We start from the raw sequence: 13,675 nt of genomic DNA, 5'->3' as shown, positions 1-13,675 counted from the left end.
TGTTACTGATTTCTGCCTCCTCATGCTGTGGTCAGGGAAGATACTGTGTATGATATCTATCTTTTAAAATCTATTGAAACTTAATTTGTGGCTTAACATTTGGTCTATTATGGAAAATGTCCCAGGTGCACTTGAGGAAATCAAGTATCGTCTTCTTGTTGGGTGGAATGTTCTGTATGTATCTCTCAGGTCTAGTTGGCTTATTGTGTTATGTCCTCTGTTTGCCCACTTATCTTGTCTGGTTTTTGTGTCCCTTATTATGAGAGGGGTATTGGAGTCACCAGCTGTTATCTTAGAACTGTTTCCACCTTCAGTTGTGTCAGGCTTTGCTGCCTATCTTTTGATGGTCTGTTACTAGGTGTGTAAATGTTTGTCATTGTTTTATCTTCTTGCTCTATTGATCCCTTTATTAATATGTAATATCCTTTGTCTTGTGTAACTTTTTTTTAACGTTTATTTATTTTTGAGACAGAGAGAGACAGAGCACGAACGGGGGAGGGTCAGAGAGAGAGGGAGACACAGAATCTGAAACAGGCTCCAGGCTCTGAGCCATCAGCCCAGAGCCCGACGCGGGGCTCGAACTCACGGACCGCGAGATCACGACCTGAGCCGAAGTCGGACGCTTAACCGACTGAGCCACCCAGGTGCTCCTTGTGTAACCTTTTTTATTTAAAGTCTGTTTTGTCTGATATTAGTAGAACCACGCCTGCTTTTTCATGGAAACTTTTTCCTTTCACTTTCCTGTGTGTGTCACTGGGTCACAAGAGAGTCTCTTGTCAAGACAGCATATTCTTGGATCATGTGTTTTTATTCATTCTGCCAGCCTGCGTTTTCATTTGAGGGCCTAATTCATTTGCATATAAAGGAACTACTGATAAGAAGGGACTTACTTCTGTCCCTGTGCGCTTGGTTTTCTCTATGCCCCTTAGCTTTTTTTGTCCCTCATGGCTTGCATTCCTCTCTTCTTTTGTGTTAATTTTTTTGTAGTGAAATGTTTAAATCCCTTCTTAATGTCCTTTGTGTCAATTCTATAGTAATTTTCTTGGTGGTTACAGCTAACTTCCGAAGGATCTAATGTAATTGATAGAAGCAGACATTCGGTAACAGCACGGCAGCTCCAAACACAACGCTCTGTTGTTGGTGCCACAAAATTACATTATACATGTGTGCCCAAAAACACAAACTGATAATCCTTGTAAACACGTAAGTCGTCTATGTTGTGTAGATGACAAAATTTGGCGTTACAAACCAAAGTTACAATAATACCAGCTTTTAGACAAATAATTCTTATCCTTTAAATATACTAGTTTCTTAAATCATGTAGAAACAAAAAGAGCACCTACAGACTATTGTGATAATAGTCTATTATACAACAAGTTATATATTGTTATAATAATGCTAGCTTTTATAATAGTCCTTGTATTTACCTTCATTCAGATCTTTATTTCTCACACAGCTTCAAGTTACTGTCTAGTTGTCCTTCACTTCACCTGAAAGACTCCCTTGAACATGACTTGCCAGGCAGGTCTAGTGATACAAACTTTCTCAGCTTTCATATATCTGGGAGTGTGAATTTCTCCCTCACTTTGCAAAGGCAGTTTGCTGGATATAGGATTCTTGATTGACAGTTATTTTCTTCTAGTACTTTGAATGTATCAGCCCCCTGCCTCCTGGCCTCCAGTTCCTGATGAGAAATGTTAATGATAGACTGATAATCTGATAAGGGTCCCTGGTGACTCATTTCTTGCTGCTTTCAAGAGTCTGTCATTATAATGTGTCTACATGTGGGTCTGTTTGAGTTCATCTTAGAGTTCATTGAGTTTATTAGATGTTTATATTCATGCGTTTCATCAAATGTGGAAGTTTTCAGGCATTATTTCTTCAGCTGTTCCCTGGGCCACGTTCTCTTCTTCCAAGACTCCCATGATGCATGTGTTGGTTCCCTAAATGGTGTCCCAAAGTTTCTTTAGGCTCTATTCACTATTCTTCAAGCATTTTTTCTTTCTGTTGCTTAGACACGCTGACTTTCATTGTCTTATATTCAAGTTCACTGATTCCTTCTGCCTATTCATATCTGACAATGATTTTTTTCATTTTGATTATTACACTCTTCAGCTGCAGACTTTCTATTTGGTAACATTTTAGGTTTTCTGCCTCTCTACCAATATTTCCATTTTGTTGATATATCATCTTCTTACTTCCTCCAAATCTTCCTTTAGTTTCTTGAGCATTTTTAAGGCTGGTTTTTTTTTTTCTAATTTTAATAAGTGGCATTGTAAGATTTTCAGGTGTATGGTAGTGGTTCAACAATTATATACATTATTAAATGGTCACTACAGTAAGTGTAATTACCATCTGTTACCAAAAAAGTTATCAGTATTATTGACTATATTCCCTATGCTGTACTTTTCATCACTGACTTGTTTATTTTATAACTGGAGGTTTGTACCTCTTATCCCCTTCACCTGTTTCATTCTGTCCCCTAACCCTCCTCCCTCTGGCAGCCACCAGTTTTTTCTCTGTATTTAGGAGTCTGTTTCTGGTTTTGCTGTTGTTATTTTTATTTATTTTGTTTTTTTAGATTCTGCATGCAAGTGAAATCATCCAATATTTGTGTCTCTCTGACACAATTTCACTTAGCATAATGCAGTCAAGGTCCATCCACATTGTTACAAATAGCAAGACTTCACTCTTTATGGTTGAATAATGTACATATATATGTACATATATATGTACATGTATGTACCACATCTTCTTTATCCAACAGTGGACACTTGGGTTGCTTCCATATCTTGGCTATTGTAATCAATGCTGCAATAAACATGTGAGTGCCTATATCTTTTCAAATTACTGTGTTTGCTAATTTTTGGATATGGTATAAGATAATAGTCTAGTTTCATTCTTTTCCATATGGTTGTCCAGTTTTCATGGCCTATTTATTCAAGAGTGTCCTTCCCCCAATGTATATTCTTGTCTCTTTTGTCATAAGTTAATTGACCATATATGTGTGAGTTTATTTCTAGGTTGTCTATGCTGTTCTATTGGTCTGTCATCTATTCTTTTTAATTTTTTTTAATTTTTTAATGTTTATTTATTTTTGAGAGAGGGGGGCAGAGAGAGAGAGAGGGAGACACAGAATCCGAAGCAGGATCCAGGCTCTGCGCTGTCAGCACAGAGCCCGAGGTGGGGCTCAAACCCACGAACCATGAGATCATGACCTGAGCCGAAGTCAGATGCCTATCCAACTGAGCCACCCAGGCACCCCACTTTTTAATTTTTTTAATGTTTACTTATTTGAGAGAGAGAGAAAGTGTGAGCGGAGGAGGGACAGAGGAGAGAGAGAGAGAGAGAGAGACAGAGAGAGAGACAGAGAGAGAGAGAGAAAATCCCAAGCAGGCTCTGCTCTGTCAGAGAAGAACCCGATGTGGGGCTCAGTCTCACGAACCATGAGATCAGGACCCGAGCTGAAATCAAGAGTTGGACGCTGGACCGACTGAGCCACCCAGGTGCCCCGGTCTATTGTCTGTTCTTATGCCAATACCATACAGTTTTGTTTATTACAGCTTTGTAATCTAGTTTGAAACCAGGGAGCATGATACCTCCAGCTTTGTTGTTTCTCAAGATTGCTTTGGCTGTTTGGGGTCTTTTGTGGTTCCATACAAATTTTAGGGTTGTTTGTTCTATTTCTGTGAAAAATGCCATTGGCATTTTAATAGGGATTTCAGTGAATCTGTAGATTGCTTTAGGTAATATGGACATTTTAACAATATTAATTCTTCCGGTCAGTGAGCATGGAATATCTTTCCATTTACTTGTGTCTTCTTCAATTTCTTTTGTAAGTGTCTTAGAGTTTTCAGTTCATAGATCTTTCACTTCCTTGGTTAGGTTTATTCCTAGGTGTTTTATTATTTTTGTTGCAATTGTAAATGGGATTGTTTTCTTAATTTTCCTTTCTGCTAGTGTGTTATACACAATAGATTTCTGTATATTGATTTTGTATCCTACAACTTTACTGAATTCATTTATTCTAATAGTTTTTTTGGTGGAGTCTTTAGGGTTTTCTGTATGTAATCTTATCATCTGCAAGTAGTGACAGTTTTACTTCTTCCTTCCCAATTTGGATGTCCCTTGTTTCTTTCTCTTGTCTGACTGTTCCACCTGCAACTTCTAATACCATTTAGAATAAAACTGGTGAGTAAACATCATTGACTTGTTTCTGATCTCAGGGGAAAAGATGCCAGCGTTTCACTATTGACTATGATGTAAGCTATAGGTTATCATACATGGCCTTTATTATGTTGAGGTATGTTTCCTCTACACCCACTTTGTTGAGAGTTTTTATCATAAGCAGATGTTGAATTTTGTCAAATGCTTTTTCTTCATCCATTAAGATGATCACATTTTGTTAATGTGGTCATCACACTGATTTGCAGATATTGAACCTTCCATGCATCCCTGAAATATATCCCACCTGATCCTTCTAATGTAGCATTGAATTTGGTTTGCTAATATGTTGTTGTGGATTTTCACATCTATGTTCATCAGAGACATGGCCTCATTTTCTTTTTTTGGAGTGTCCTTGGTTTTGAGTTGCATGTCATGGTAATGCTGGCCTTGAAGAATGAATTCTAAAATTTTCCTTCCTCTTCTATTTTTTGAAATAGCTTGAGAAGCACAGGCATTAACTCTTCTTTAAATGTTTAGTGGAGGGGTGCCCAGGTGGCTCAATCGGTTGAGCTTCCACCTCTGGATCTTGTCTCACGTCATGGTCCCAGGATCAGGGAATCGAGCCCCACATCGGGCTCCATGCTCAGCTTGGAGCCTGGGATTTTCTTTCTCCCCTCTTCCTTGCTCATACTGTCTTCCTCTCTAACATAAAACAATAAGATAAAATATTAAATTAAATATAAAATATTCGGTAGAATTCACCTGTGCCAGAGTTTTCTGATTACCAATTCAATTTTGTTACTAGTAATCTGTTCAGATTTTCTATTTCTTCCTGATTCAGTCTTGGAAGATTGTATGTTTCTAGGAATTTATCTATTGCTTCTAGGTTGTCCAATTTGTTGGTGTATAATTTTTCATGGTAATTTCTTATAATCCTTTGGATTTCTGTGATGTCAGTTTTAAATTCTCTCATTTATAATTTTATTTACTTGAGTTCTTTTTTTCTTGATGCGTCTGGCTAAAGGTTTATCAGTTTTGCTTACCTTATCAAAGAACAGCTCTTCGTTTCATTAGTCGTTTATATTGTCTTTTGGTCTCTATTTATTTTTGCCCTGGTCTTTTTTGTTTCCTTCCTTGTGCTAACTTTGGGCTTTATTCTTATTATAGTCTTTTTCAGGTGTAAGGTCAGATTGTTTGGGACTTTTTTTGTTTCTTGAGGTAGGCCTATATTGCTGTAAACTTCCCTCTTAGAACTGTTTTTGCTGCATCCTAAAAAAACTATTGTGTTTCCATTTTCATTTGTCTCCAGGAAATTTTTTTAATTTCCTCTTTGATTTCTTTGTTGCTCTCCTGGAATTAGGCTTTACTGGTTTTCAAAGCTTCCAGGGTTAAGCCTTGCTGATTTTTAAGGCTAGATATTATGGGGACTCATCTTCCTGGTGCAGGTTCCCAGGACCACGGATGCCCATTGGGCTTGATCCCCTTACTCCTCAGGGAGTGTGATATCCTCACTGCATCTGTGATTCCCTTCTCACATGCCAGGGGTTTGTTTCCTGACTCAGTCTTTGCCCCTCCTGTCCTTCTTGGTGTGGCTTTTTCTTTCTGTCCTTGGCTGTGGAAGAGCCACTGTACTAGCTTCAGGTTGTTCTCAGATTGAGTTGCATTACATGTAGGGGGTGCCTGGGTGTATTCAGTGTGTCTGTGGGAGGAGGTGAGCTCAGAATCCTCCTATTCCACCATCTTCCCCATGGTCTCAAGGCAATTGTGTTAAAGTCTCTCAAGTAGATCTGACACCGGGTCCTTTTTAGGGACAGATTCTGTTGAATTATCTTTTTCCTTTCAATGGGCCGAAGTCCCCTCTTTCTTTGTGTGCCTTGTGATTTGCTGAGCGCTGGACATTTGAATCTCATGATGCGGTTACTCTGGAAATCAGATTCTCCCCCTTCCCCAGGGTTTGCTGTTTTGTTGTCGTCGTTCTTTTCATGGTTACAGGCTCTGTGCCGGGGGTCAACCTGAGGTGTCCATTGAATGTCTTCCCCGGTCTTTTCTGAGCCTTTCCTTGGACATGTGCCGTCGCTTCCTAACTTCCCCCAAATAGGCAGCTGTTTTTCAGTGTCCTAGTCTTTAACGTGTGGCTCCAAAAAGCGGAAAAGTGGAAAACAAAAGGGGGATAAGAGGGCACTTATCCCCTTGAAGTCACTCGAGCTGGAGCTGGAGGGGTGACAGCAATGGCCGCCAGCCTCTGAGTCCGCACTGTGTGGTCAGAGCATGGCCTCCTGCCGTTTGGGGGACAGGGTGCTTTTCGTCCACCTGGCTTCTGCGGGCTGCTCCAGAAACACGTGCCCGCTGCCTGCCACATGGCTGGGGCGCGGGACGGGTAGGTGCTGCCGTGCTGCGAGCTGGAATGGACCAAAATCGACGACTTCTCCCGGACACGTGGCAGGCCTCGGGCAGAGTCCACAGTCCCAAAGCAGTCCCATCACACAGGTTCTGCCCCTGCTGTTGTCATCTGGGGGGGAGAGATTCCCGGGGCCCCTGCTCTGCCCTCTTCCCAGAATGTAATCAGGCACTTTTAAGCCTTACAGCCATTGTTCATTCTCTTTATTGTAGTCTCATTCCTGCCTCTTCACCTTGCAGTCATGTTGGTTGTGTGGGGGTGGTTTTGGAGAGTTCCAGAGAGCTAACTGTAGGGACACGATTGGACTTAACGATATGGCCAGCCCAACTGATGCCACATGGCTGTGGGCTCTGAAAGTTACTCCAGCGTATCATCCTAGAGGTTGAGACTTTCCAGAAAAGTGAAGTCCTATACATATGGGCGAGACTTGTAGGGAATTAGCTGAAAGATGTGATGTGATGGTGGTGCCCACTGCCTCAGAGCTCTGTGGGGTCCCAGGGCACATCCGAGGAGCAGCCCACAGGTAAGCGGCAGAGAGCCGGACCCCACGGGCAGCCCCAGCCCTCAGGCGTCTCCGTGCTGTCCCGTGCCTCCTCCTCCCATGCCCCGCCCCCCTCCTGACCGCCTCCCCCTCCCGGTGCCCCCCTTCCCCCACCCCCGTCCTGACCGCCTCCCCCTCCCGGTGCCCCCCTTCCCCCACCCCCGTCCTGACCGCCTCCCCCTCCCGGTGCCCCCTCTCTCCCCACCCCCGTCCTGACCAGCCACCCTCTCCAGTGCCTCCCCCTCCCGGTGCCGCCCCCGTCCTGACCAGTACCTCCCCCCATCCTGACCGCCACCCCCTCTGCTGTTTCAGAGGAGGCCGAGCACTGCAGCTTCGGGGCCGGTGGCTCTCTATCCCGCCGGAGGAAGGCGCTGGCGCTGCGCGAGGACGGCCCCCGCCGGCGCGCACACCTGCACATCGGCCTGCCGCACGACTTCCGCCCCGTATCCTCCATCATCGACGTGGACATCCTGCCCGAGACGCACCGCCGTGTGAGGCTGTACCGGCACGGCTGCCAGAAGCCGCTGGGCTTCTACATCCGCGACGGCACAAGCGTGCGCGTGGCCCCGCAGGGCCTGGAGAAGGTGCCGGGCATCTTCATCTCGCGCATGGTGCCCGGCGGCCTGGCCGAGAGCACCGGGCTGCTAGCCGTGGACGACGAGGTCCTGGAGGTGAACGGCATCGAGGTGGCCGGGAAGACGCTGGACCAGGTCACGGACATGATGATCGCCAACAGCCACAACCTCATCGTCACGGTCAAGCCGGCCAACCAGAGGAACAACGTGGTGCGCGGCAGCCGCGCGTCGGGCAGCTCGGGCCGCTCCTCGGACAGCGCGGCCAGCCGCCACAGCCTGCCCGCCGCGCCCGCGCTGCTGCACCTGCAGCCCGACGACGCGGACAGCGACGACGAGCCCGACGTGGTGCTCGAGGGCGTGCTGGAGCCGCGGCCGGCGCCCAGGCCGCCGCCCCCAGGCAGCCAGGCGCGGGTCAACGGTGCGGGCCCTGCGCACAGGCTGCTCAGCTCCCTGCGCGCCGACCCTCGCCACAGCCTGGCCCTGCCGCTGCCCCCTGGCGCCGTGGAGGAGCACGGCCCGGCCGTGACGCTGTAGGGCCGCCGCGCCCCCTGGAGGCGCTGGTAACCGCGGGTCCGGGTGCGAGTGGGGACAGGCACTGTGCGCTTCGGGCCCCTTGTTGTTGTTTTGATTTATCCCACCCTCTTGGCCCACACCCCGCGTGTGTTCCAGCTGACGGATAGAAAATACAGATACTATTTTTATAGACTTCTCCACGGAACAGAAAATGCACACGCGTGCAGTCAGTGCTCAGCCGGGGGCAGGTCCCAGCACTTTCGTAAATAAAGTGGCAGAGAGGGTCTGACCAGGTGCAGAAAATACTTCGTTTTGAAAATACTTTTATAAATGAAGCTTTAAACTTCCTTTTGAAACATAGATTCGTGTCTTTAATGTGACCCGTGCAAAAACAACCTGTGACGTCAGCACTGTTGCGAGCGCGCGCCCCGGCTGCCCTGCAGACTCCGCTAGGCGGCAGGAATGAGGGAGGAAGGTGGCAGCCAGAGCCTGGCTTTGAAGAGTCAATGCGCCCAAGCCTGTAACAGGTATGACCAGTGACAATGAATTTCAGACAGCAAGCGGGTGCCGGACCCCCACACATCCCAGGGGAAAAGTTCACGTGGATCACTGGCACCTGCGGGGGCTCAGCCTCTGGGCGGGGGAACTTAGCCCTGCGGGGTTGGAAGGTACTGGAAGGTAAGTCTCAGCAATACTTTCGTGACCAAAAGCCATCATTAACTCTGAGATAAAAACTAGTCTTTTCCTGGGGTTTGAGTCTGAGGGCAATTTTGAAATATTTTCAGTGGAAATGATGGATAAGCCCACCACACACCCCTGGCAGGCCTCTGAAAGCTCACAGCCATTTGGATGTGTAGTTTCTGTTATCTTTGTTTTAAATTCACAAGTCACGTGGAACTTACTGATTTTTAACACAGATTAAATTCATTATCACTTCCCTTTGATCTTCCAGCAATATTTATATATTTAGTAATTTTATAGGTTTATTCATGTTTGATCCAATATTATATGAAGTGTATTTTGTTTGAATCCAATGTGGAGGAGAAAATGTTACACTTATACTCTGAGAACTAAACTTTGACCAAATAAAGCTTTCATATAAATACAAGTAAAAATATTTTTTTAGGATGCCTTTCTTGGGACAGTATACGGCTGCTTCTCCTGTGGTCCAGCACCCCCTGCTGGTCAGCCACAGAACTGTCCTGACTTCATGGATGTCAGGCTGCTAACAGATTGAAAATAGTATCTCAACATCTTCATTTTTTTTCAGTAAGTGTAAAAGCAAATAATTTTTCCTTTGGAAACTATTTATTAGGCAGAAATAGCTTTTACTGAGCAGTTGTGGTTTCCTGCAGCTATGTTTGATTTTGTTATTTGTGTGCCAGGATCACTGTTGGTTGTGTTCCTAAGCACAGGGAAGACCAGAGATGCTCTCCCGTTGAGGCAGAGGGTGAGAGTCCAAATACATCCAAATTTATGGGCTCCAGTGAGCTGTATGAGCATCTTTTCTGGCATCCAAGCAGTCAGAAGTGGGGTTTTTTTTTACTACGATAAGTATTATAGAACCAAAAGTCTAATGCTAGTTACTATCACAAATGAAATGTTCTTTTGCTGAGTTATTGCTGGTTTTTTAATATCTTGTTGAGTAACTGGTCTGTCACCAAGAAGGAAAGTTATATTTCTTAACGTGTTTTAAATTAAGCAAATGTGAATAATTTTTTAGGGAAAGAAGAAAAAAACCTACCACTCCGAGATTTGTATGCTGTTGTTTATAATATTAGGAGTTCTGAATTTCTTGGAACAGCTGCTTGAGTGTATTTTTGTACCCAGATCTTTACTTCTGCCATTTTCTTCTTAAACAAACAAACAAAAAAAAACTATGAAACTATGTTGTATTACACATTAAAGTTTTGTTGGTTTTATATATCAAAGAATAAAAACTTTTTCTCTGCAATTAATGATACTTTTCACTTGTGTTCTAAATATTGGAGAAACGACCAGTTAATGCCGAGCAGAGAGAGGCTTACCTCAGAATGGAGCACCTCCAGTATGTACCCAGTGCCTATCTTGTGCCATATTTTTTCACTTAATCTTCATACGTGTTCCATGAATCTGTACATGTTCCGTGTTCCATTAATCTTCATACATGTTCCATGAGGCGAGTAACATTATCCCTTTTACAGATGACAAAATGGGCTGAAGCTCAAGCAGGTTGTGGGTCATTGCAGATAACCAAGTTGTAGTTGATGGGAGACAGATGTGTTTTAGGTCTAGAAACTTCTTTTTAAGTCCTTTTGAAAAAAAGATTTTCCAAATGCTTACTACACAGCGTTTCTTGAATATACCCAGGTTTGCAAAATTGCCATTAATGCTCCTTCATTCTGACATTGCTAAGCATAGTGCAGAGGAACGTGATCTACGCACTCAGCCATCACAGATATCACGGTGATAGCAGCGGGCACCGAGAATTCCCGGAAGAAATGTGCTTTCTACAAGCGTTCATCAACATAACCCTTTCAATGACACGGAGCTGTGGCAACGCTGTCCCAGTTCATAGTTGAGGAAACTCTGGACGGTCACCCCCACAGTCAGAAGAGACGGGGCTTAGCTGGTCACGGAGGTGGAGAGGCGGGTGCGCATGCCTGGCTGTGCGGCTGGTACACATCTGCCCGACCGATCATCCATCCACACCAAGCCCGGGGCATATGGTGCTCAGAGGAGTCAGCCTTTCAGCAGGTGATGAGACTGTCCAGTGAATCAGAGCTTATGTAGCATTTTGCAGTATTATACAAAGTGATCACACATGGGGAGTGGGTGTCATGGCAAGTTGAAAAATGCTGACAGTCAAAAAATCCAGGGGTGCCTGGGTGGCTCAGTCGCTTAAGCATCTGACTTGGGCTCAGGTCACAATCTCACAGCTCCCGTGGGTTTGAGCCCAACATTGGGCTCTGTGCTGACAGCTCAGAGCCTTGGAGCCTGCTTCAGATTCGGTGTCTCCTTCTGCCCCTCCCCCGCTTGTGTGTGCTTGTTCTCTCAAAAATAAACATTAAAAAATTTTTTTAAATCCAGTTTAGCTAAAATCTGAGGTAAGTCTTCCAACAGAAGGCCATAAGTTATTCTCACGTCTCCGTCAAATGCTTTTAGAAGTTCTGATGCATCTCTCGGGCCCTCGTCTCCAAGATGACCAAGGAAAGGAGTAACAGTCATGGCAGAAAGGCCCACGCTGCATGTAGCATATCTGCTGCTCCAGCTGTGCCCGTCGCAGGCCCAGGACAAAGCCATTAAGAAGTTAATTACTCAGGGGCGCCTGGGTGGCTCAGTCCTTAGGCGCCCGACTCTTGGTTTCAGTTCAGGTCATGATCTCACACTTTGTGAGATCAAGCCCCACATGGGGCTCCACCCTGACAGTGCAGAGCCTGCTTGGGATTCTCTCCCCCCACCCCCGCATCTCTCTGCCCCTCCCTGGCTCTGCGCATACTCTCTCTCAAACATTTAAAAAGAAAAAAGTTCATTACTTGGAACACAGTAGAGGCCACCGCCACCAGGGACATTTTGGAAGTGAGTCTTCGACGCCTGTGTGGTTCCGAGCGCATGTGAAACTACGTTACATTGTGAGCTTGCCATTCATGGCAAGGGACCCGGGAGCTCCTGAGGCACCGAGGACAGAACTCCCCCACCCTGATTCAGGCCCTCAGGTGCTGCCCCAGGACCCCCATCAAAGCCTGTGTCAGGAGCTAAGTCCTTAAGGACTGAAGAAAAACTGTCTCTGGAAAAAAGTAAAATGGAGATTGTCCTTTAAAAATATATAAACGAATGAATGAACGAAAGCGCTGATGCAAGTATGAGCCAAATATGGTGGGAACATCCCTGGTAGTCCTTGCGTGAAAAGAAATAGGCACGAGGATGGGTGGTACCAGGCTATTCTGCTGGAGAAAACGTACTCCTAACAGGAATTCGTGTGCTGAGGTTTCGTAGCAACACTAAACATCAGTCACATGCTCTGAAAGTTCAACTTAAAATTACATAATAAGGCTGAACTAGCAGCCAGTTCCTCAAAACACAAAAATATTTAATGAATCCCTAAATTCTACACCTGAAACTAATATTACACTCTATCGTAACTGCAATTTAAATAAAAACTTGAAAAAAAATTAATATGTATTGTTCCTATTGCAAATATGAACCTGCTTAGCTGATTTCCAACTTGTAGGAAGGTACGCGGTGTAAACTTAGGGACTTCCCATTTGACACAGGCTGGAGGGCTCTCCCACATCTCGAGCATCGATTGCAGTGGTGTGTCAGAATCAGCCAGAGTTGACTGCCCCCCCCCACCCCCCGCCACAGAGGCCTGAATTCAGGAGATCTGTGGGTAGGGCTTGAAATTTTTCATTTCTAACAAGTTCCCAGGTAATGTGGAACCTGCCAGTCCAGGAGTCACACCTTGAGAACCACTGGCTAATGCCCCCAAAAATTACTGCCTAGAGAGTGATAGGATGTGCCTCAAAGCAAATGACCTTAATGACCAAGGCCCATCCAACAAGCGTCAGGATCTTCCTCTGGTACATGCTGGTGCTGAGACCCTCATGTAACACCAGGTAACCTGCACACATACTTCCTGACGTGCAGAACCACTTCCTGTGCATCACCGTCCATTCCCACCACTCTCTGGTGCCATACCCGTGTACCTGCTCTTCCTGCCTCTAATGTTGGATTCCTGGGTGCTCCTTATCCCTGAAGACACCCCCGTCAATATGCAAGTTCTTTTTCCTTTCCTCACCTTGTTTTCTTCTCCTTTATCTTCATAAAAAGAGAACTTTTGGGGATTGAGAACTTTTCATTACTGAACCACGTTTCCAAGGAATGCAATAAACTCATTATGTTAATACAGAACAAAATGATTCAACGTTGGTCTCTCCAGCCCAGGAAACAAGTGCCATCTTCCAAACCCTTCCCCGGAGAGCTTTGAAAGTGAACACATTATTTCTTGACCTGAACCCTCTTGACCTCAAGCTAATCTGCCAGGGGAGGGAGGGACTGTGCAGCCAGCACTGCCGGAGGGAGCAAATGTCTGTCATCCCAGGATGGTGACCTTTGCTTTCAAGCTGCGGTTGTTTTTTTCCTCTCTACAGATGCTTAATTTTTATTCATAATGCTGTGCACTGCCACAAGTCCCTAGTTGACCATGTGGCCCTACACGGACCCTCATAACACCTCTAAGGAAAGTGGGAAACATGCCCTCGTTCCGTGGTAAGTCCGGGCACTCAGTCGCATGTGGCCAAGTTCATGCTCCTGCACTGCACCCGAGTGGCACGGATGTAGTGCCGTAGACACAGTCCCCCTGCCCCTGACTTTCCCGGCACCTCTTTAGGCGTTCAGGCGGGAGCCCGGGAATGCCACGAGACCTCTGAAGCTTTTACGGAAGGTTCACACCAGCTATCTTCATATACCGAACCGAAGTCTCTACCCTCAGAGCCTCCTCTT

The 13,675-nt window shown here is 45.5% G+C and overlaps 1 protein-coding gene across 1 annotated transcript in view; it reads left to right on the top strand.

Moving 5' to 3' along the window:
• PARD6G (par-6 family cell polarity regulator gamma) overlaps positions 1 to 10,057 on the top strand; it is a 91,071-nt gene extending 81,014 nt beyond the window's left edge. The window contains exon 3 of the mRNA XM_043559154.1: positions 7,419 to 10,057. Coding sequence (XP_043415089.1) covers positions 7,419 to 8,215 — 797 coding nt within the window. The 3' untranslated portion in view covers positions 8,216 to 10,057. The remainder of the gene's footprint in view (positions 1 to 7,418) is intronic.
• Positions 10,058 to 13,675: the final 3,618 nt, after the last annotated feature.

This window comes from Prionailurus bengalensis, chromosome D3, assembly GCF_016509475.1.
Source record: "Prionailurus bengalensis isolate Pbe53 chromosome D3, Fcat_Pben_1.1_paternal_pri, whole genome shotgun sequence".
Classification (NCBI taxonomy): Eukaryota; Metazoa; Chordata; class Mammalia; order Carnivora; family Felidae; genus Prionailurus; species Prionailurus bengalensis.
Note: the sequence above shows the minus strand (reverse complement) of the source record. Positions and strands in the feature narration are given on the sequence as shown.